The sequence below is a fragment of the Gavia stellata genome, chromosome 2, assembly GCF_030936135.1.
Source record: "Gavia stellata isolate bGavSte3 chromosome 2, bGavSte3.hap2, whole genome shotgun sequence".
Classification (NCBI taxonomy): domain Eukaryota; kingdom Metazoa; phylum Chordata; class Aves; order Gaviiformes; family Gaviidae; genus Gavia; species Gavia stellata.
The window spans coordinates 41,478,169-41,501,168 of NC_082595.1; the positions used below are offsets into that span (position 1 = coordinate 41,478,169).

Here is a 23,000-nt window from a genome sequence, read left to right on the forward strand (position 1 = left end):
ACTTGGAATTGGGGGGTGGAAAGGAGGGTAGGTGTAATATCAGCTTCTGTTTTGGAAAAAAAAAAAAAGATAAAAAAATATTTCTCATAACATTTTAAGCTTTTGTGCTGCTGAGTTGAAAGACAGTAAACTAAAATGTGGGTGATACCTGCTTGCCTCTGTGGCAGAGGAGATCTCAGAATTTTCCTTCAGAATGTTGGAGTATTTTTGTTTTGTCGTTGTTTACAGTGTATAGTGTAACAGGTAGGGGAGGACGGGGAGTGATTTGGTTATTCATGACATACCAACTATCTCTGCAGTTGAAATGGATTTCTCTCTCTTCACATGAGCTGCAACTGAGTAAAAAAAGTTTGGCTTTATAACATTCAAATGCATGCATCACAATATTCAATATAACTAAATTATTTTGCTGTGAATTATTTTTAGTACAATGATTCCTTACACCTAAAAAAAAAGAAAAATCAAGTGTAGAAAGATATCTTTATGGGATGGGATTGCATTTTCTTGAAAAGAGGATTATTAAGATTGAAACTCCTTTACATATGTGGTTTGGACTTGTAATTGCAGAAGGTCCCATGCAAAATTTTTTTTCAAACTTCATGTCTAACCTCAGGAGCTACCTTTCTCATTCCCCAGCTCCTCAGCTTTTTTCTCTTTTTTCCCAGTAATTATTAGTTCAAGACCTCCTTATCTTACCTCCTCTCTTTGACTACTTCTCTCCCAGTCTTTTTTTTTGTCTCCTTCTCCACATCTGCTCTGTGTCTTACTCCCTCCCATCTGCATCCAGATCAGTCAGCTTTTTTCTTGCTGCTTAGGTTCCAGTATAGACGTTGTTGAGACCCTGGGAGGGATAGACTCCTTCCTTTGCAGTCCCAGTGCCCAGCACTCCTTGCAGCGGTTGAAAGTTGTAAAAATGGCTGAAATTTTTGCTGTCAACCCTCTGTGGAAAAATGCTCTGGAAAAATGTATCTGGGCAAATGCCTGATACACCAAGCAGCAGGGATGAGCACTGAACTCTGCCATCCCTCAGTAGAGATGCTAGTAGGGTATTGCTCCTTTCTCCATCTGCCTATTTTCATAGAATTTATAAGAAACTGTCTCCTAACTATATCAGATTGGATTAAAATTGGCCAACAGATTAGAAAAATATGAATACAGGACTGGCAGTTGAGGACATAAACCTTTCTTCATTAAAACTGGGGTGAAAAATCTTAGGGCACCAAGTGTCAAAACCTGCAAACTGTTCTCAACAGCTTTTTGCCCTTCTCAGTACAGTGGGAAATGCCCCAGTGCCTGCATCTGGATTTGAAAGCATCCCTCACAGTCTGAGAGACGAATCCTCAAAAAGGACCGTAGTGAAAACAGTTTTAATACTATTAAAAGGATGTCCCCAGCTTTCTAGAAATAACTTTTAGTTTAAATAGGGAAGTAACTGTGGTAGCTCTTTGAAATTTAGTACTTTTAGACTTTTAGATTTGCTTTATTTTTAGTCCTGAAGTGTAAGCATGTTGGTTAAATCACTGAGGAATGCTGTCTAATGCCAGAGAAAATTAAGATTTTTTTTTTTTTTTTTTCCTAAGACAACAGTTCTTAAACACAGTTTTCTGATCCATCTTTATGTAGATTCACCTAAAAAAAGGTTTGGTGTTGCTGAAATAGTGAATCTGTAAAAGCCAGGAGGTATTCGCTCATTCATTATAAGTGACTGAGTTTATGGATGATGGGCTCTTAAAGCAGAAATTTTTATTTCATTCAAAGATGATTCACACAAGACAATGCATGGGTCTTTCAAAGACTTCCACAAACTAGAGCAAGCAATTAATTATCTTTTTATTAGTAATTGAGAATGTTGAATTTTTTCTTTGGTTTATGTTAAGAGTTTCTTCGGTGTAAGAAAGAAATAGTTAATTTAATGGCCTGTGAGTATTTCTGCTTTTTTGTTTTATTTTTCCATGTACATTCACCCCTATTTTAGCTACAGGTGGCTTCCTATGTGGTGGTTTTTTTTTCTTTTAAACAGTTTTGGTCCTGACATGCTTCTTTCCAAAATGCTTGCTGAAAGTGGGGGGGGATAAACAAGAGCAGCTATACCTTTTGAAGCAAAAAAGCCACTTCATTGCGTTTCTTTTAAACTGTTTTTGCATAGAGGCTGGGAATAAACAAGACTGATCCTGGGACTTTAACAGACGAGGAGATCAGCAAATTTGTGCGCCTTGATATTGACCCGTCTACCATAACATGGCAAAGAGGTATGTAGTCAAAAAGCCTCACTTCAGCTTGGTTTTAGTTATAACTTGTTTCCTAATTTGCTTAATTTTACCTGAAGCAGAGCTGTTTCTGCTCTCTGTCTGTAAGAACAACGCATTTGCAAGTGGGAAATGTGGGTGCATAACAAATTTGGGTGCAGTATGTTGCTCTAAGCTTGGTAAAAGTATCTGCAGTAACTCGAGACTTTGCTAATATTCTGAAAGATAGGTGGCTCTGACAGTTAAAGTACATCCCTTGTCTCTCTCACATTAGGTAATACATCTTAAAACATATGAAAGTGGCTTTCCTGTGCGTTTTACAAATTTTATCTGTTCTTTTCTTAACTGTGTCTATTATGGTTTTAGATTATTTGTACTTGATTTTGGTCCCTCATCCTCCCCAACTCAGCAGTCTGGGTAGCTCAAAGACTAAATAGGCCTCAGGGATTATGTGTTTTTCCTATTTTTAAAGTGTCTTGAGTTGTTTGCTTTCTTAGGAAGAAGAGGTGAATGATGTGGTACAGTTTCAACTAAGTGTGCCAAGCAAACCAATATCCATTCTCACACCCTTAGACAACTCCCCTCTGCATTTCCCAGTTCTCATGCTGGGTTAAATTTCAGTGTTTACTTCAAGTTCCGTATCTCTCTTTTTTAAGCAAGTAAACTCTGCATAAAGTTTTGAGTTAAATTCCACTGGATTTTATTTTCTTCCTAAGTTCTCAAACACCAAAGTTATTAGTTCAAAATAATTGTTAAATGGAATGTATTGTGGGGTTCAGAGAAATAAGGTGAATCTATTGAGAAGTGAGGAGTCTTGGACATGCTTTACTGTGCCCTTTGTGTGCATGTCATCTCAGACTTGGGATATTTTTCTCAAGATGATACTGGGGGATGTGGCATAAGATGTTTTTTATTAGTCACATAGTGTGTCTGGAAGAGACCTGTATTAGGATGAAGGAGTAATATAAATATTTAGTGTAGTATGACTCATCGTTATTATCAGCATGGGTTTGGGAGATGGCAACATTACTCAACAGCTGTTAACCTCAAGTAAGTTATTTAATTAATCTCAAACAATGTTAGTGAAACTTCAATTCCGCACAACTCTGTATGATGTACATATCTTAAAAGTTTCAGAAAAAAATTGCTTTTAGGAATGTTTTAGATAACTTAGAAAATGCTTTATTTAGGACTGTTTCTGCAATCCATATGTCTGTGAAGCTTGTTACGTACCAGAGAATTTGTAGGGCAGAAGAGAAAGCTATCAGATTGTTTGAAAATTAATTTTAGTCAGGACCTGTTTCCTTAGAAGTGTCACAAGCTTAAAGTTCATTGTCATCTTATACTAACTTGAACAGGTACAACATACTGAAAAGAAGTAAAGTTTCCCCCTACTTACTGTTCCCCTGGTATTCAGAGCCTGTTTATATCTCCAGAGGATAAGGAAGTAGACACATTAAACCTAACGTTTGGTTGTACCTAAACTTTCCTGAAGCATTTACTTTGGGTAAGGAAGAGGGAAAATTTGGAGAAGGAAAAATCACTTTTGTGGAAAAACCAATTATTTCTTCTTTTACTACTTCTAAGTGCAGCTATTGGAATCTTCCTGGAGAATGAATTCTGACCACGGTGAGAAAGCCAGTATATCCCAGTGACCAGAAAGAGTTGCAGGGGTAGTTCATTTTCATAGTAAGGGTGTTCAGGTTACATGATTTCACTAGGAAGGGCCAGATAAAAAGCAGCCCACTGGGTGTCCAGGCTGGTGGGAAGGCTAGTTCCTGCTCTCAGCAGTGCCTGGGTAGGCAGGAAAGACATTTAGGTCTGCTTAAGGCTGCTTGTGAGACTGAGCTTCCTAGAAGGAGATGGGGTAAGTTTGTGCTTGAGAGATCAGCTTGCCATATGGCTTCACAGTGGCATATGGTACCACAGCTTGGTATGAGGCTGCTGCTTCCATGTACCGGGCTCTGTTCTGCCATTTCTGCCAGTACTGTAGTATTTTAGAGTATGACTGTGTATAAATAGAAACCAAAATGAGTTAACCAAATCTGTGTTGCACCATCCCTTAAATGGAATTCATGAAGAAATTAGGCCTAAATACCATGTAGTGGGAAGAAGGCATGTATGGCATTTACAACAGCCCAATGAGAAATACCGAAGAAGGGGAAGTGGCTTAAACCTTGCTTTGCTCCCAGCTCACTCGCAACCCTGAATTGGGGTCGTGTAGGATCAAGATTCAAAGTCCCTCTTGTTTGTGGGTAATTATGTCATCCTTTTCTATACAGACAAATTTGTTAAACTCCAAAAGCAGCAGGAAAAGTGTGAAGAGGTGATTTCACTGACCTTCAGTACAGACAACTTCTCCGGAGGTTCCTTGATTTTCTGCTTCTAAATGAGCAGGTTTCAAATCTACATACACCAGAAGATTGACTCGATTGCCAAGCTACAGGCTGAACTGATCGAGAGTACTTTCCACCCTTTCTTTCAGGGTTGGTGCAAATTGAAACATTTGTAGGGCTAAAGAGCCTGTAAGAAAGAGGGAGCCTATTTTTGCATTCTGTAGGGATTGCCATACCTGGGAAGGAGAGGTCTTGGAGTTTGGTCTCATTTTCTAACAAACAGAAACATCCTCCTAATGTTTCTTCCTTAGAAACATCCTGATCAGCTCTCAGCAGATGAGAGAGCTCTTCGATTATTCTCAGTCCTTCCTTTTGGTTCCTACAAAGGCACATTTAAAGTTTAGTGTTGTCAGTGCAGAATTGGAGAACTTGGCTTGCGATGATTGTTAGTGAAGTTAACAATTCCACAGGATGGCTTGGACATGCCCTTGCAATACCAAAAATGTTTCCAGGTTAGAAATACAATTGTCTGAAATTGAAGTAGTGTTAAATAGCAGATGGTTGATCTTGGCAGTTGAAAAAATACCCCTTCCTTTGAACGCTGTGCAGCTGAGTGTGGAGTTAGTTACAGTGATGTGTAAGAAAGTGACTTGTCTGGAAGAACCAATCTGACAACGTAATCATCCTGTAAAAGAGAAACAGACCAAGTTAAACCTACGTCATGCAGTCTTAAAATCAGTTCTTAACAAGTCAATGACGAAGCAAATGATTTGAAGTAGGTCTGAGGTGCATTGTGTCTACTAAGACGGAATTTTCTTTTGTAGGTAAAATATTAATTTGTATGTTAGAATATTAAGAATCTGTTAGCTTCAAGTAGTGTTCAGAGAAATTGTATTTGAGTTATTTCAACCTGTCATCTAATGGTATCAACTAGAAGGGAGAAACCAAGTCAGTGGTAATGCTAACATGTGGCTGTCTGATTACACTGTTCAAGCAGTTGAATCTTACGTGTATAACAACAGGTATGCCTGGAAAACCCCAGATCCCTGAGTCCTTGTTAACGTGTTTTGCTTTTGCTATTCCCTTGTTTCAGTGGTGGATACAAATGACAGATTCCTACGCAAAATAACGGTTGGGCAGGCAAATACAGAGAAAGGATTTGTCCGTCAGGTATGTAAAGGCAGATAATATGTCTCATTCTGGATAGACTTTGCTTTAGAGGCTGAGAGATGTTTCTGCAGTTCTTTCAGCATACTTCTTTGAATTGCAATGCTAACATCTGTTGCTGTTGTATAGTATTCTTGCAGTGAAACTGATTGTGTTGATGAGTAACTGAGTCTGAAGTTTCAGAAACAAAAACCAATGCATATTGCACAATGTGTTGAAAGCACTTGAAAAAATTGCATATGTTAGGGGTTCAGCATTGTCGTCCTATGAGTATAAAAAGTGCCCTTATGCCCTCGTAAGGTTAATTTGTATGATTTTTCTTACTTTTTGTAAGTCCCTCAAACTATTTATGTATTAATGTTAAAAATTGGGAGGAGGGCTGGGTCATGTGTTGTTGGTCCCATTGGTGAGGACTGAAAATGACCATTAGCTTTTTATTCAGAGTTTTCATTTCCCTACCATGCATCTCAGCTTTGGGATCTAAACTGTAAGAACTTCGAGCATGTGCTTAATTTTAATACTTGGGCTTGAAGGGATAGTTCAGAAAATGAGCATGTGTGTACTTTTCAGCAGCATAAAAAGCTAACCTACATTACTGTGTGAGAGCTTCTGGTAGTTTATTAAAGAACTTACTGATAAATTGAAAGCCAGACTTTTCCAACGCTATCTGAACAAGTGTTCCTGGTGTCATGTGGGTAAATCCGTTTCTGAAACAATACAGTGTGGAACAGCAATGCCAGGTGGAACAAACTCACTGTGATGATGAAGATACTCCTAATTCAATGAAGATACTGTTATCTAACATTGTGGAGTATGAAATCCATGAGGTTCTGACTGTTTTGAGGTGAAGTAAATAGCTGTTGTGGTAGAAGTAAGGCTTTCATTCGTTTTGGAAATCCTATCTTTAATTTTTCTTTATCATTTCAGACCTCTTCTAGGCTCTGTGCCTAAATAAAGAAACCAAAAAATACTGGTAATGTTTTTGCTCAATTCAGCAGGTAAACTAGTCAAATTGGAGAGAACTTAAAAGAGAAATCATAGAATCATAGAATGGTTTGGGTGGGAAGGGACATTAAAAATCATCTAGTTCCAACCCCTCTGCCATGAGCAGGGATACCTTCCACTAGAAATGCTTGCTTGTTTCCGTTTTAAACACATGGGATAAAGACTTTTCTGTCTATAACTTACAGAAAACTCAGTATTAGCTAATACTCATCTCTGATAATGGGCAGGGACTACAAAATATTACACTTGGTACAAGTTCCTTCAACACTTGAGACGTTTTCCTATGTTTAGATTTGTTTCAGTGACTCAGTGTGATTATTAGCTTTGAGTCAGGTTCTGCCAGCCTGATAGTGCAGCATTTTACCACTAATTATGCTGCGGAGTTAAATGTGGGTTGTTTTATTATAGAGGAGTAGTTGATATATGGCTGTCAAATGTTGCTTCTGTACTGTTTTGGCTAAAATGACCTTGATGCTTTCAATTTTGATGTGTTGGGCTGGTGCATATCCATTCACATTTTAACATGGACTTAGTGACTCAAGAAATAGAGAACAGTTAGGAAAACTCATTTCAGAGCCTAGCCGGAGATCCAGAGAAAACAGGGCTTCATAGTTAACAGATGCATTTTATAAATATTTGGAGTGATGTTCCAGCACTCTTAAAATCAATGACACCTGTGTGAAATGGCAGAGCACAGCAGGCACAAAAGTCTGCATTTTAATGAACAGGGATGCTGTGGTTTCTAAAGAGTATTACATGACTGATACCCTTGATCCTACAATTGAATCCATGTGGGTGGATCCTTTCATCAATAGAGAACTGACTTTACAGCTAAGGTTTCTGTCAGCACTTCATAGGTGTATAAAGGTTATTAGAGTTAAAATAGCACCTGCTACCACAGTCTTTTGTGCCTGTTTTTTCAATTAAATATTATGTCACTCTTTGAGCATCTACCTGGAGTTGTTTTTCCTGTCATTCTGGGTTTATTTAGAAACAATGATGATAAAAACTTATTTTTTGGGCTCCTGACAAATGTCCCAATAAAGTTAGATAATATTCCAGTGTACAGGTTGGGCATAGGCTTCTCAGGCTTGTTTCCTGTCTTACATATGCTGCAATGACTTACTGGGTACATTCTTAACTTCAGAAAAGATAGTAGCATCCGTATCATCGCAACGCTAACAATGCTCATTGCGTACCCAGCTATTCTGTTATGTTTAGAACTGCTTCCAGGGAATACAGAAAATCTGCATTGTAGCTTCAGCATTTCATTTGAATCCCTGTGCTGAAAATCTCAATTACAGGATTATTTTTTGTTTTCCATGGTATATATCTCTACCTGTCTGTGCCCAGTGCAGAAAAGTGCTCAGGTGTCTTCAGAAGTCACTGAACTGACTAACATGCAGGTACATAGAGGTCAGCCTGAATAGAGCTGCTCTGAGCTGTAACTGTCAAGACAGAATCTAAAACCAGGAACATAAGTTAAAAAAGGGCAGAAGCTGTTAAAGTACTAGGCAAATGGATAGCTGTGGTAAGGTGTATATATATGTTGAACAATTCTCTGTGTAGATGCTTCTTAAAAACAGGCAAAGCCCTCAATTTGAACAGATTCCTCTGGTATTAGTCAGTATGGGATACATCTGGTAGAGGGCTGACATAGAAACAGTCTTGGGGGCTTTTTTTACATAGATAGCAGTAGGATGTCAATGACTATGTTTTTGTATAGACTTTAATTGCTGGAAATGGAGAGGATACTAAAGAAGCTGTAGTTCTTGTTCACCCTCAACTTGCATTCCTATCACATAATACATTAGTGACTTTGCCTTTCTTCTATGTTTACGTTCTGACAGCTTGTGGCCTGGCTTTGCTAATAGTAAATTAGTACAAATACTGCTAATGTATACTGCAAGCTCTTAAAGAAAAGTAAGGACCACAGCTTATCTTGTGCTGAAATACTGCACAGTATGGATGTATTTCTACAAGAGCAATAGAACTGGTGCCACATATAGTTCTTGGGGGTTTTTTAACTTATATATTTGTTCATTAAAAAAAAAAAAGGGGGGGGTGAAAATATATTTTACATTATCATAGGTCAAGCACAAGACCTAGCAGCATAGACTCTAAATTTTGAGTTTATGTAGAAAAAGAATGATCAAAAGTAACAAGAATGTTTTTGAAACCAGAATAAAAACTTTTGGAGAGCATTACAGAAAAAAAGAAAAAAACCACAATTCTGTGCTCATGCCAGTAAAGCTCAGAACACATCTCATGATTTTCTTTTTTGCCACAGAAAAAAATTGTTGGTCCTTTAGGGAGCTTTTGCTAAGGATAATGTGAGCCAAGGGGCTAAGCACTCTGCAAGACTGGTCTCCAAGTAAATGAACTGTAACGGAGAACATTAATGAGGGACTATAAACAAAGTGTTTCAAGTTACTCTAGTCTGAGTAATCTCAAAAGCTGTGGGTTACAATTTAGAACTTGTTTGAATTCCGGTGTGAAATCTGTCTTTCCTGAGTTTATTCCTGACTATTCCCTGTGAGTATTTGACCTGACTTTAATTTGGTTCATGATTCTCCTTTTTATTTTACAGGCTCAGTTTGATATTGCTGTTGCAAGTGAAATTATGGCCATCCTGGCACTTACCACCAGCCTGCAAGACATGAAGGAGAGGCTGGGGAAAATGGTGGTGGCTAATGACAAGAAAGGAGAACCAGTAACAGCAGAGGATTTGGTATGTTCAGTGCTGTAGAACTGTGAATAACTTCTAATGCATTTGTTTTGCCTCTTGAAGCATTAGAAAGACAGGTGCATGCCAAGGATTTCGCTTTGAACAGCACAATCAGATATCGAAGAAAGATGATCTTCTGGGCCAAAACTTCCTCACAATGAGAACAAGATGTAGAACTCATTTCTCCAACTCTCTGGTAACATCTGATTCAGGAAGTCTCTGGTCTCCATAACCTACTTGGATAGTTTTCTGCAGTTCTTAAGGCAAACAAATTTGGTGCTGGAAGGAGTCAGAGTGCAGGCTCCTATTTGAGAGAACTGGTAATGTTTGCTACTGTACTTGTAAAGTGTGCTCAGATGTTACAATGATAGTTACCACATGAATGCTTATACCACTAAATCAGAATGGAAACAAGCTGTTCTTAATTCGTAGGTTGCTGATAGTGCTTGGGACAGGGTTCTCTCTTCACATCATTAAGACTTTTTCTTCCTTACCTTCTTTAGTTAGTTGCTGTTTCCTCATTCCCTACTTCAGCTTCTGAAAGGAGTCAATATGTTCTTCCTTTGCATCAAATTCTAGCCCTTATAGCCAGGCTGTGAGTCAGTAAACAGTAGTTGGAAGCTCATACGAGTTTGTGTATGGCAGGTTCTGGTGCAGCCAGAAACTACAAGTTAACCCTTGCAATCCAGCTGTATGCCAGGAGTAGGCTCACTGTGATTGGTACTAGTTTACTGTAACATTACATTACTTGAATTCTGAAGCCTAATTGCTAAATTAAGTTCATATATTGCAGATTGACAGCACACCCTAAATACAAGAAATATGATAACGCTTTTATGCATTTTTATCATCTAAATATATCCTTATAGCAACTGTGATATGTCTTGGAGCTGTGCTTTCATGCCACCCTACTGGCAATGACTGCCTTTATTACACAGACTGTGTGTGTTTTTCCCAGTTTGTCCCTTTTTTGTGGACATCTGCACAAACTTACTGGTTCCTTTGCTCATTCTAAAAATGCAGTACCCTGCCTTGTCAGCAAAGATATCAAATACACAAACCCTGAATACCTTTACAGCCTTAATGGATTCCAGTTTAATAAGAAAATGAAAATATCATATCTAGCTTGCTGGGATTTAAGATTGAAATTAAAGATAAGGGTACCAAAATTTCTAAGTACAGTCATCATTAAAATTCAAAGCAAATAAACTACTCCCAATTTTCTAGGAGACATGAAGAACTGCATTAAATATTCTAGCTGTTGAAATTCTGATTTTCCTTTTCAATTGCATAACTTTGTCTTGGCTAAATGGAGGGGGGTGGGGAATGAGTTACCTTATAATGCATATGCAAAACCTTCAAAATAATTCAGTGTCAGAATTAAAACTACATTTGAAATACAGGATTTTAATCTTGATGCTACTTCTGTATGAAGGGACTTTAATGTATTAATATTGCAAAATATTTGACCTGTCTTCAACCACTTAATGCTAATCAGTTGATTAATGAAAGCAGTTGCTTTTCCGTAGTCTGTTTCATCTGTAGTTGCTCTATGAAAATGTAATGTTAGGGCTGAAATTATGAACAGCACACAAAGAACTTTAAAATTTTTCTACTATGTCCCTAAAATGAAAGTAGTGCTCAGCAAAATGTCTGTTACTAATTTGGTTTTCCTGGACTTTTTTTAAACAAACTTCCTATGCTTAGCGTCTAAATCGTTTGATAGTGTCACTTGTGCTGAACATATGTTTCTAGTTCTTCTTTAAAGCAGTGTTCTATATTATACAATAGAAGAACCGCCCAGGAAAAAAAATTCATCACAGTGTCGAGGGTATGTATTATGACCATCTGCAGCTATGCTGCTGCATTCTTTTTCTTCTGCAGGTTCTCTTCTTCATATCATGCACAGGGAGGTCTTGGGTGCGTATCATGATTGTGAAGTACAGAAACTCCTACCTCATTGTTGTGGAGTGTGTTACATATGAGGATGAGAACTATGGGAAGAATAGGAAGGTGATTTTATGGTTAAGGCAGAAAAGTGCCTTTTTGGAGAGTTGAATCCTATTCCTGTGTTTTTCACAAAGCTTATGTGTGATGCTGTGTCTGTACAAACTGATTCTTGCAGTACATGAGGAGCTGTGCATTCCTCAATCTGGCTTGATACCCAGGAGCTAAACAGCTGAAATCTGTGGAAGGAGTGAAACACCATCTAGAACTTTGAACCAGGAGAAATTATTTTATGTTGTCTCAAGCTGTGCATCCAAAATTGGTGAATACTTCTGAGTTTGATCCTTACTAATATTGGTGAAGAAGTCAGATGCCATGGTGTTGGGATTTAAGAAATGTCAAAAAAGGAAATTAGTAGTGGGTTTTCTTACTAAGATTTCTTTATCAAATTAAATGCTGATTACTTTGTACAAGAGAGGAGAGCTTATAGATAACTGTACTGAACTTGTGAAAGTGTACTGTATAAAGGTGAATCCTCTGGAAACAATAGCAGGAGGTGCATAATCAAAGACCATACCATGTCATAATACATATGTACAAAGAAGATAAATTTCAATTCTATTGGATGGCATTTCACCTCTGTTCCTGGTTTCTTCCCACAGGTGGTCAGTCTGTCTGAACAGCTTGCAACTAAACCTACTGTTTCTAGACTTTAAATGCAGTACCTACTCTTTCCCCCTGCTGCTTGTGCTGCCTGTGTTGTTACTATGCTTCTGCAAGCCCAGCTTTTGGCCCTTCTTCATTTGGACTGTGCAGGTTGTATCTCCTCCTTGTACACGTTAGAAAAGGATTCCTGTAGCATCCAGGAGGAGAGATCTTTGCTTGTGGTCTAGGTGTCCAGACCCAGAGCTGGTCCACCCTGGTGCAAACTGTAGATACAGTTGTTACACCCTAGGCTGTAAGCACACAGCACATTGTGGCTAAAGCTTTCTGGGCAGGATAGGGCAAATCTTAAAGGCAGCATTATCATGCGAAGTACCACACAACCTGAATAATGGGTGGTGGTCAGTCCTACCTGTCACTTAAAAAAAATTCTGGGGTTCATGTTTTATGTATACTACCCAGATTGAATTTATGCAAGTTTAAATGCTTGACAGTAGTCTTTAGTCTTTTCTTTTAGGAATCTATGTGAACTAAAACCACTAAACCCTTCTCTGTGATTTGTTTCCAGATGTACACACAATATACTTCACAAAAACACAATTGCTCTTAATTTTGTCTTTATATGCAATATATTTATAATAATACAATAGTAAAACCTAAAATACACATTGGCAGATATAAACCAGATGCAGAGGCAGGCTAGGAGTAATAGAAAAAAGATAAATTGAATATTTCATGAATTGAGAAGACTCCTTCCACAAGAGTAATGGATTAAATATCTGTCCTCTGTAATGGAACATACAGAAGTCTTTGCCAAAATGTAGTGCTTGTTGTACAGTATTTTGAAGACTGAATTGCTTTTTGGCTTTTACAGTGTAGTAGAATTTTGATGGACACATGCCATATCTTTATGTGAAATTAAATGGGTATGTATGCCCTAGATCAGAATTTCAGCAGCTATGAAAAATATTAAATAAATATGTCACTATTTTTTTAAATAAGACTTCTTCTCAGCTTACTTTCTGTGCCATGCTGTTAGACTTCAATAATTCCAGGACCAAAAAAAATAGCTTTGTATTTACTTTTATAAATGATCTGTCAACTGAATATATTTTGTTCTCTGATTCATCAGAAACATTGTGTACATACTTCACTTTAAACACAAGTGGTTGCAGTTCTTCTCAGCTTACGGTTTGGCGTTTAGTGTTTCACAGAACTGATATTGCAGAAAAATATTATCCTTTTGTTAGAGACTGTAGTTTCAAATGAAGGGAAGTTACAAGTACTTCATTATTTTTCTTATCAAGAAAAGGGTTTTTCTCTGCTTTTCAGTCTCTGTAACCCTTATTCATTTCATGGTAGTTACTCTCAATCACTTTCCTTGTCATCTAATGCTGGCTTTCATTTCCACTCTTGCCAGACTTCAGAGACCCCTCCACTGGAAGTTGCTTTGAAAGTATTTTGGTTTTTCATCTAAGTTTGTCTTTCCTGTGTCATGTGTGTAATTTATTTTGTGCTCTATGACCTTTACTGTCCTGGGGAGCATGCATGCATGCCCTGTTGGCTGGTAGGTGGAGGGGGTATTACTTTCACAAGTACTTAGGATCAGTTCCAGGAGGGAACCCAGGAGAGTTGTGTGTCCATATACATTTGATTCGGAGTCCTAATTCTTTCTTGTGACACAGTGAGTTAGTGCAAAGGTAATGAACCTTGGGCTCTCACCTGCTTACCTGGTGTGTAAGTGTCTAAGTCTCTAATTCTTTTATAAAAACTTTAACTGCCTTCCCTGAATTGGAAGTTGGAACCTGATTCCTTAAATAGCTTTGAGAATCAGATCCGGGACTTTGAGTGAGCTGCAGGAATTGTTTGCTAGCTGCTTGGAGGATAGGGGATATGAAGAAATGAAAACTTTATTCTGACAGAGTCATGTCAGATAGAGATGAAAACTTTATTAGCTTTTTAGCTTTTAAAGACTGTTGTTGACACCAAACCTGTTTAAGAACCATGGAAGGCAGATAGACATGATGTGTGCCAATTGGAGTCTTTTGCATCTTTTTTTCTTTGCTTTCAGCTTTAGATACAATGAGTTGTTGTGTCCAGAACGCGTATCTAATATGGATGAAGTTTCCCAAAAAGTTAAAATGCATAGGAAGTATTTTTTGCTTCACTATTTTTATCAGATTGGTGAAGAACTATCAGAAAGCAAAGGAGGCAGGATTTGAGCCATTATTGTCTAGGAGAGGGAGGGGAGAAAAAGGTGTCCTGATTTTTTTTTTTTTTTTTTTTTTTTTTCTTTTCCTTTCTCCCCCAAACCCTTCTTTCCCGTCAACACGGCTTGGGTCAGCAAATAGCTGTTTGCGTGCTTGCTTTGAATAAGCTGGTGGTCTCATCCAGCAAGAAGTAGACAACGGAAACCCCTAATTGGGATGGCTACAGTTGGCATGAATTAACGTGTCAGTCCTTAGGCAGGTTTCCCAAGAAAAGCATTAGGGCTGATCCATGGCTGCTCAGGTGGTTAACCTTGCCATTGACCAGTTGGAAGATCTGATGTAAAGTTTTCCATTTGGCTTTTTTTCTCCAGAAAGTTGAATAGCTATTACAATTGCCTTTTACATGGTAAGATTGTAAACTATCTCAGTGTTCATGTGCTGAAAATTATCAGCAGTTGTTTCTCTTTCAGCATAATGATGAATAGCTTATGCTTTATGATGACAGAAAAACTGGAATACGGGAAGAAAATGTAAAATTAACTAACCTTTTCCTTCAGATATTTCTATTACCTATTGCTTCCTAATCTAGTGTGTGTACATGGCTCTGCTTTCTGTGGGACAGAAGATGAACAACTTAACTAGCTGTTATAGCTTTGTGTTGCTAGCAACTAGTGACAAGCATCATTTCCTTCAGCTGGGGGTGGAAGGGGGAGAACTGTGCTTCTGGTCTCAGAAATTCTGTCCCAGCTGGCTGCTGAATTGATCAAACAGCAGGAAAACAGGCTTATAGTTCAATAAGTATATTGCATGCTCTGATTTTTTTTTTTTTTAAATTGAGTTCAAATTCTGCACTGTGATCATTAGGAAAAGAATATATTTGTTTTCATAAATTAGTAGGATTAAAACCTGGGGTTTAATGAAGAAGTTGCTAGGATTGGAATTTGTTCCATTTCAGTTTAAATTGTTAGAGCTGGGACTGGGTATTCACTGTTTTATTTTGTAAGTGCTTCAGATTTGGAAGTGAATCAAATCAGTTTTATAAAGCAAATTTTTATATTGAACAGATTTGAAATTTAATATTCTAAGAAATATACCCACGTTAGAAAGACTGCTACAAATTACTAAAATACATGAAATCAAAGGCAGTGGCAGTGGCAGTTATTTTTACATGCTCCTAAATAGAAAACTCATTTATGGATTAAAATATTGAAGTTGTTTGTTTTTTTTCTAAAAGCAGAAAATTTTATGAGATACTGGTTAAATGAACCTTTATGAAATATTGTTTGTTGAGATTTTTTTCTGCATTTTCAAGTCCTTTATCTAAAATAAGTAATTTATAATCTTACCAATTAAAACAATCTGTAGCTATAAAGGAGCTTGTGGAAGTGAAAACCAACAATAATTTCATTTCTCTTTTTAAGGTATTTTCCTTTCCTTGTATTTAGTCTGTCAGCTTTAGATTCAAATGAGAGTAGTTTGGTATATGTACAACATAGCACCAGGCTGCTTCTGTGGAAGTGATGGAGCCTCAGCCATTCAGACAGAGAGCTGGCAGGCTGGTGTTTCCTTGCGTTTTCATCCTAACTTCTAAGATTAACATAGTAAGAAACAGAAATTTATTCTTTACTAATTCAGAAGAGGGAAAACTGTATTGTTTTGCCACCAGTTTCTCCTATTACCTCTTTGTGAGTCTGTTGGGGCTTGTAGGTAGTGGAGGTTTACAAAATGCAAAGAGCGAAGAAACATCTTTCCCTCCTCTCTCACCTTTCCTTCACTCTCCCCCAAGGAAACACTTGCTATGCTTTAGTAGAAGCCAGTTTTACTATTTTGGTTTCAATCTATTTTTAACGAGGCCAAAGATTCTGCTTCATTTTCCTCTGAAGTCTGTGTTCAGATGTGATGCTCAGGAAGGGGAAACTTGAATTTGTATAAAATACTGTACTTATGTAATGACCACATACTTTTATGTCTCTCATCCGTCTGTCATTCCAATTTTCACACAGTTTGATTGTTCAAACAAATGAGCCACTGCTTATAACACTACTGCATTTTATTCTATCCATGATCTAGTTTTTCAAAACAAAACACATTTTCTTCTCAAAATCGAAGTAATTTAGGAATAAATTGAAATATATGCTTGTGGTTTCTAGACAGCACTCTGCATATAGTTTGATAGTGCTGCGCACACTCTATAGCCAGTTCTTTCTAAAATGGGCATTGGATTTTAGTGTAGAGGGATGTCATGACTTTCTTTTATTTTAAATTCAGTCAGTGTGAAATTTATACTTAATATCCAGCAAAATTTTTAGGGAGGCATAAGATTTTTTTACAACTAAAATAATGCAATTCACACAGCTCCTTCTGTCCTCTCATCATCACAGTAAGGCATCTCTAACTTTTAGTCTTGTGATGTATTCATTACCTACTCCTAGTCAACTCTGTGTCTGCTTTCATCCTATGTCTATTACATATATATGTGTACAAGTCTTGAAAAATACCCTTTCTGGTTGTTGCTATCTATTGATTCATGCTATTGATTCTGTCATGAAAGAAATAGAACTGTAATTTCTTTAAGCAGTTTTAGCAAGTTACTGCCTTCTTGCTTTATCAGGTCTCAGTGGCCTTTGCTTCCACTTTGTCTTTTGTTACTATGATCATTCTCATGCTGATCATTTAATAACTCTGTTTCTGGTCTCTCCATAAAATAGGAAGAATCTTTACCTACTGCCTTTTAAGTGTATTCAGAGCAAAATCATTACTATTTCTGGCACACTCTGTAAATACAGTATGTTAGAAGTCTTGAGGTAACATCTAAACAAATTCTTTATGCAACACTGTAACACTGCTTATCCATTATGGTTTATGAGAGCACTTTCTTTTTCTCCTTTGAAGTGTAAGGTTTTTTCCCTGTTTTAACTGCAAGCTTAAGTGTAACTCAGAAATGTTGCACCTTATAACTGACTTCCTTAAAATGTGGACTCTTCTGTTTTTTAGGGAGTAACAGGTGCTTTGGCAGTTTTGATGAAAGATGCAATTAAGCCCACACTAATGCAGACATTAGAGGTGAGTATGGCTTATGATGCCTGCCCTTCTCCGGCTTTCAAATTCCATATTGTGCTTGTTGTGCTTCTCTCCAGCAACCGCACTTAACTTTCAAGGTTCAAGCCAGGGTCAAATCCATAAAGGCGTTTTAGCAAATGTTCATTTGTGTATGTTAACTAATCAGCTCTATCTACATTTACCTTTTTGGTGTGTTTTTTTTTCCTTTCTTTGAAACTCTGGCTTTAGTCATAATTGTGCCTATTGTTGCAAACAAGCTGCAGTGCACTGTTGAACTGCTGCTGAGCACACTGGAAGAAAGGTTGGACTTCCAAGTAGTAGACTTCCTTCTGTTTCCCATCTTGCTCTTCTAGGGAAGTTTCCTTTTTATGTATTTCCTTTATATATATGTTCCCATGATGATTCCCACAGCCTGGCATTTTGAGTGGAAAGTAGATGCTTCGCTGAGGCCATTCTATTCTGTATTATAGTTTGTGCTGTTCAGAAACAGAGGAGGATCCTTTCGCCTGTTTTTCAAAAGATGGCTCCCAGCCACCCTGTCTTTCCATAGTGCCTTCAAGGGACTAAATGAAGCTTTGCTGACCTATGAGAGGAATGTTTTACACTTACCCTAGTGAGCTTTCTTCCAACAGCTCAAAGAACGCAGAATTAGTACAACCTAACTGTGGCTGGGCAGTCTAGTATTGCCTTTTCAGTAGTGAGCTGAATGATGAGTAATATTCATGGGGAGAGGGAGGAAGAAAAATGGAGAAATAATGAAGCTGTTTTGAAAACAAATGCATTTGGAGAAAAATTAATATATATTATTGAAAATTTGACCATCAAAATTACATAGCTGGAATATTTCACAACAATTCCTAGTATGGTGAAAAGTTGAAGAATGTAGAAAGATAACAGTGCAATCACAGATTGGTAAAAATGTCTCATTTTCTACAGCATGTCAAACTGATAACTATCTTTTTGCTTTTGTTTTTGGATGGGGACAGCTTCCTACTCTCAAGGAATATTAAAAAAATACAATTTAAGTCTATGTTATTTTACTATAGCCATCTCTCCTGCAAAGAACATTTGTTCTTTCATGTGGCTGTATGAGGAGTATATGTGTGTGTCAGAATTTAATATAACATCTAATAGCAGAAACTGCAGGTCAGGTAGGATCAAGAATGTCATGTCCAGAACTGTGTATTAAATCACCACTTGGATGACATTGTGTGCATTAAGCATCGGTGACAAGGTAGCTTTGATTCTGAGTGTTTAGCCTGCATCACTCTATTTGCACTTTGCATATCTGTTAGAAGATAATGTGGTTTTGCTGTATTGTTCTAAAAGACAATTATAAATGTCAGAAGAGTTTCTTTTGATTGATAAGCATTTGGTTCTGGGACTTGGATGCTTTTTGTTTTTTACTGCATTTCTTTATATTCGCATTTCTATGCAATAAAATTCCTGCCTTTTATGCGGTATTCTTTTCTAGTCTAATCTATGCTAAGGCTGAAGCATCTGCCAACTTTCACTGAACACTATTGCTTGTTAGGAGGACCCTGACCGCAGTACCCAAGGATATTTTTCCCAAAAATTCTTCTTAAAAAGTTATTTTTAAAACGGCAAACTAAAGCAGCTTGGAAGACTGCTTCATGCTCCGCTCCTGCCATTTGAGTCTCAAAGACGAACTTTTGTCACCCTTTGAATACCTGTTGGCTTGAAGGCTAATATGAGTCACCTATCCAAGAATGGAAATCTCCAGCTTATCTAAATCTTTCCCAAGATAGTGCTGTGCTTTGGCTGACGTGCGCCTTTTGGACTCATTGCTCTTGTGTAGGGATGCGATGGCCTACTTTGTTACTGCCCATGCTGTTGTTGCTATTCTTGAGCCTCAAGTTTGTGTCATGTCCCATTTTGTGAATAAATGCCTTTCATTATTTTTAATTATTCATGTTAATAGCTTTAAGAGGCGCTAATTTTAATAGCTTCAATTTTTTAAAAAAAAAGCGGGGGAGGGGAACAGGGAAGATATTTTGCCCTGCACGCTTGAATGTAGTGCAGTGATCCACCTGTGAGTTTGGAGCCCTCCAGCATGACAGATTTTAAGCCAAGCTAATCCTAGGGTACCATAAGGTGGTGGATGCACTAACGTCACTTCTGCTATGGAGAACAACATGTTTCTTATGAGTGTGTGAACTGCGAGTCTTTCTTCTTGCAAACCAGAAATGAGGAGAACCGAAACCTAAATTACACTTGAAATAATCCTAGTAAGTAGCATCCAAAAGAAGAGGGACCTGTTAAGTTTCCAAAGAGGCTACCAATAGTAGTAATTGGCAACATAATCCTAATCCCTTCGTGCAGAACAAGTTCTTAATACAAGTGTAAAGACCTTTAGCAACAGCACCACGACTTGACAACAGTAGCATCAGAAATGATCCTGTGACAAGGACATCGAGTGTCTATAGCATGCTGGTGGTGTAAAAACCAGAATAATGTGATTGAACAGAACACATATGCAGCTTAGACTGTGCTGTGGACCTGTCCTGCAAGTAGGGATGAAACTGTTCACCAAAGCAGGTCTTCCAGATCACTTTGGTATTGGGGAATGGCAAAAAGACTGTCTGAGGAGGTTGAGCAGGAGACCTTCTGAGTGACTTCCAGCTGATACTGATGGCTAATTTGGCATCATTGGTAAGTGAGAGTGGCTGTGGTTAGCAGCAGCTCTAAGTAGCCGTTGCAGAGATAGCTGCACTCCTCTGTGATCTTGTGAAGATCCTGTAGATGTGTATTGTGTTAAGCTGTGGAGATCTGAAGAGTTGCTTCTAAGGGCCTATGAAAGGGGAGAACCACCTACTCAGTAGACTTGCACCAGCTTTATATGGGCGTCTGCGTGCACTGGAGAAGAGGTTTAGAAGTTCATAAATCAAAAATGACCGAATGCCAGTCCTGAGTGGAACTGAACTGGCAGCTTGTGTCAGTGTTTTTTTTCATAGATGAATTGATGTGTGTATTTTAATTTGCTGGTTTTTAAAGTGGTTTCTTGGTGGGTTGATTTCCATCACAACCCTGCTACTCTGTCACCAGAAATGCCACCTCAAGGCATTAGTGATTGACTGTGTTTCATATGTAGGAATGACAGTAAAATCTCAAAATGGGAAGCGTGGGGCATTCCACCTACAATAACTGCAGGCTTCAGTAGAACTTATATCCAATGCTGTAGAATTGAGATGACTTGTTTGAAATGTACATAATGATTTCATAGTGTTTATTGATGTTTGTCATGACAGATTTGTTCCCTTGTGAACTGATCCCTTAATGTTTAGCATTTATTTATACCATGTATAACAGAGCAGCTGCTCTAGGGACAGCTCTTTGTAGTTGCAGGCTGGCTGCTCTGGGATGGTCTGCTGGTGTTAGATTTATAGTGCCACTCGCAGTAAAAATGAGGGGAGGATGGTAGTAAGTATTATAAACATGAATCTAGTGGCCCCATAACTTCAGATATTTATTGACAGTCTGGGTTTATTTTCTTTTTCTAAAACTTGGATAATAAAATTTCCTGTACTGAAAACAGTCAGCAGAATGCATCCCTGTGCCACAGTTTGTTTCTCCATATAGTTTATTAAGAGCGTAACGAAAGTAAGTGGCACTCTACAGAGTGGGACAGTTGGGCAAACACAGAAGCTGTGTTACTGAAGCTGGCCCGAGAAGACATTGTTGTCCCTGTTCCAGGGTGTGCCTGAGGCTCCCGAGGTTCTGCTGGCATTCACTCCCTTCAGTACCTAGACTGTATTTTTCTTCCAGGATTGACTGCGTACAAAGACCATTCAAATAACTCCTCCTTTTCTTCTGGTGGATTTCAGAGCTCCAGCGGAGCATCTGTCCATGCCAGTGGTTTAGTAGCATGTTTGGATTTCAAGTTAGTGACAGGGGGACTCTTGGCTACTGATATTCTGGATGTTGGACCCCAGAATCCAAATTTCCTTCCCATCCGTTTTCTGTGGATGAACTCTTGGAAACACAGTTGCACAAGGAATGTTGTGGGAGATCCTTCTGGCCCCCTCTCTGCATAGCTGCCACAGTATGGGCTGGGCTGCCCTCATCATCCGTGTTTGTGCTTCCATACATCATGTCTGCCCATGTGCGTGCTGGGTTCTAACGAGAGCAGCCCTGTAGTTGCTTGCCACAAGAAATTAAGGGCTTGGAAGAGTAAAATTAAACTTAGTGGGTAATAAAAGACAAATCTGAATAAATCCTGTGGATTTCAGTCTGGTAGCTGAAAACTGCAGTCTTATTTATTTGAATGCCAGAAGGGTAAATACTGAGTTAAAGTAAAAGTAAAACTTAAGGAAGTAAAACTTAAACTTACGTTGGTGGAAGTGGTTTGCATTTTATTTTGTATAAGTTATAAACTCTTTGGGATAGGGGTAATCTTTTCTTTTGCATAACACCTCCCATTAGACTGTTGCCTAAATACTATAAGAAGCTTTGAAGGTGTACATAGTTCAAGTTAAATTTTTTGCCTAAATATGTAAAACCCCAATTGATATTGCAGTATGTGGTCACTAGCAGATAGAAAACAAAACAAAAAATCCTAAGTAAACCCTATGAAGTCAGTGTGTTGTGATGATAATAATCTGCATCATTTCTTTTGTTACAGGGCACGATTTCTGGTTTGTTTACTTTTTCTGCTCCAGTTCCACTGTTTCTTCTCTAACATGTATGAGGCAGAGTTGTCTTTGGATTGTAGCTTAATTGTATAGTTTTTGTAGAATATCCACTGCTCATATGTATGCATACTCTCCTTTTCCACTCTTGATTTAAAAAAAAAAAATCCCTGGTTTTATTAGAGCAAACCTGAAGTTTGATGTGCCAGTGGATAAAAAGTCACTTGTCTTTGCTTTGAAGAAAACAATTAATTATATATAATTACTTCTAGAGGAAGCAATAAAAACAAATGCTTGTTGTTGATATATTTTATATTATTTGTATTCAGTATTACTGAAACAGGAAAATCTGTTTTCTATAGTAACAAGCATTTCACTACTGTAATTCAATTGTTCTGGTGTTTTATGGAAAACAGGATTTTTTTTGTCTATGTAGATTGTTTTCTTAAGGTAGTGGTGGTAAGGGGGAGCAACCAGCTTTTATTGTATGGTTAATAGTTTCTCAGTTGTGGTTCATGAGGCTGTTGGATGTGACCTGCAGCTGATCCATGGAACACTGTCCTCCTTAATTGGTGTTTCTGGTCAAAAATTGAGGAAGATTGTCCAGTAGCTTGCCTGAAAATTTGAGGGTTGGCAATAGCTCCTAAAATGGTATGTGTGAAGAACATTGATGGAGATAATCTGAAGTTGTCTGCTTACCTTTTCTTTAACCAGCTGGGGTTTTTTAAAAGCATTAACACAAAATGGGGATTTGTTTGCTTAAGTATTTTATAGTAAGACAGCTGAAGTGACATCCTTCCTTCTGATTGTGTATTCTGACTTGGAGAAAAGATAGCAGTTAGTGTATCTCACCTAATCCTAATCCCTTTCTGTAGATGCTAATTTTCTAATTACTCCTTTCCTTGTGATGCCTGCCAAAAAAGTAACAGGGAAGCTGAGATTTGCTTGCTATCTGACAAATTTCCCTATGCCATTACTTTGTTAACTCC

The 23,000-nt window shown here is 37.9% G+C and overlaps 1 protein-coding gene across 1 annotated transcript in view; it reads left to right on the forward strand.

The window, feature by feature from the left end:
- The window catches only part of MTHFD1L (methylenetetrahydrofolate dehydrogenase (NADP+ dependent) 1 like), a 159,714-nt gene that overhangs the window by 43,227 nt on the left and 93,487 nt on the right, over positions 1-23,000 (forward strand). Inside the window, exons 16-19 of the mRNA XM_059828957.1 lie at positions 2,147-2,249; positions 5,676-5,752; positions 9,345-9,485; positions 17,297-17,365. Coding sequence (XP_059684940.1) covers positions 2,147-2,249; positions 5,676-5,752; positions 9,345-9,485; positions 17,297-17,365 — 390 coding nt within the window. The remainder of the gene's footprint in view (positions 1-2,146; positions 2,250-5,675; positions 5,753-9,344; positions 9,486-17,296; positions 17,366-23,000) is intronic.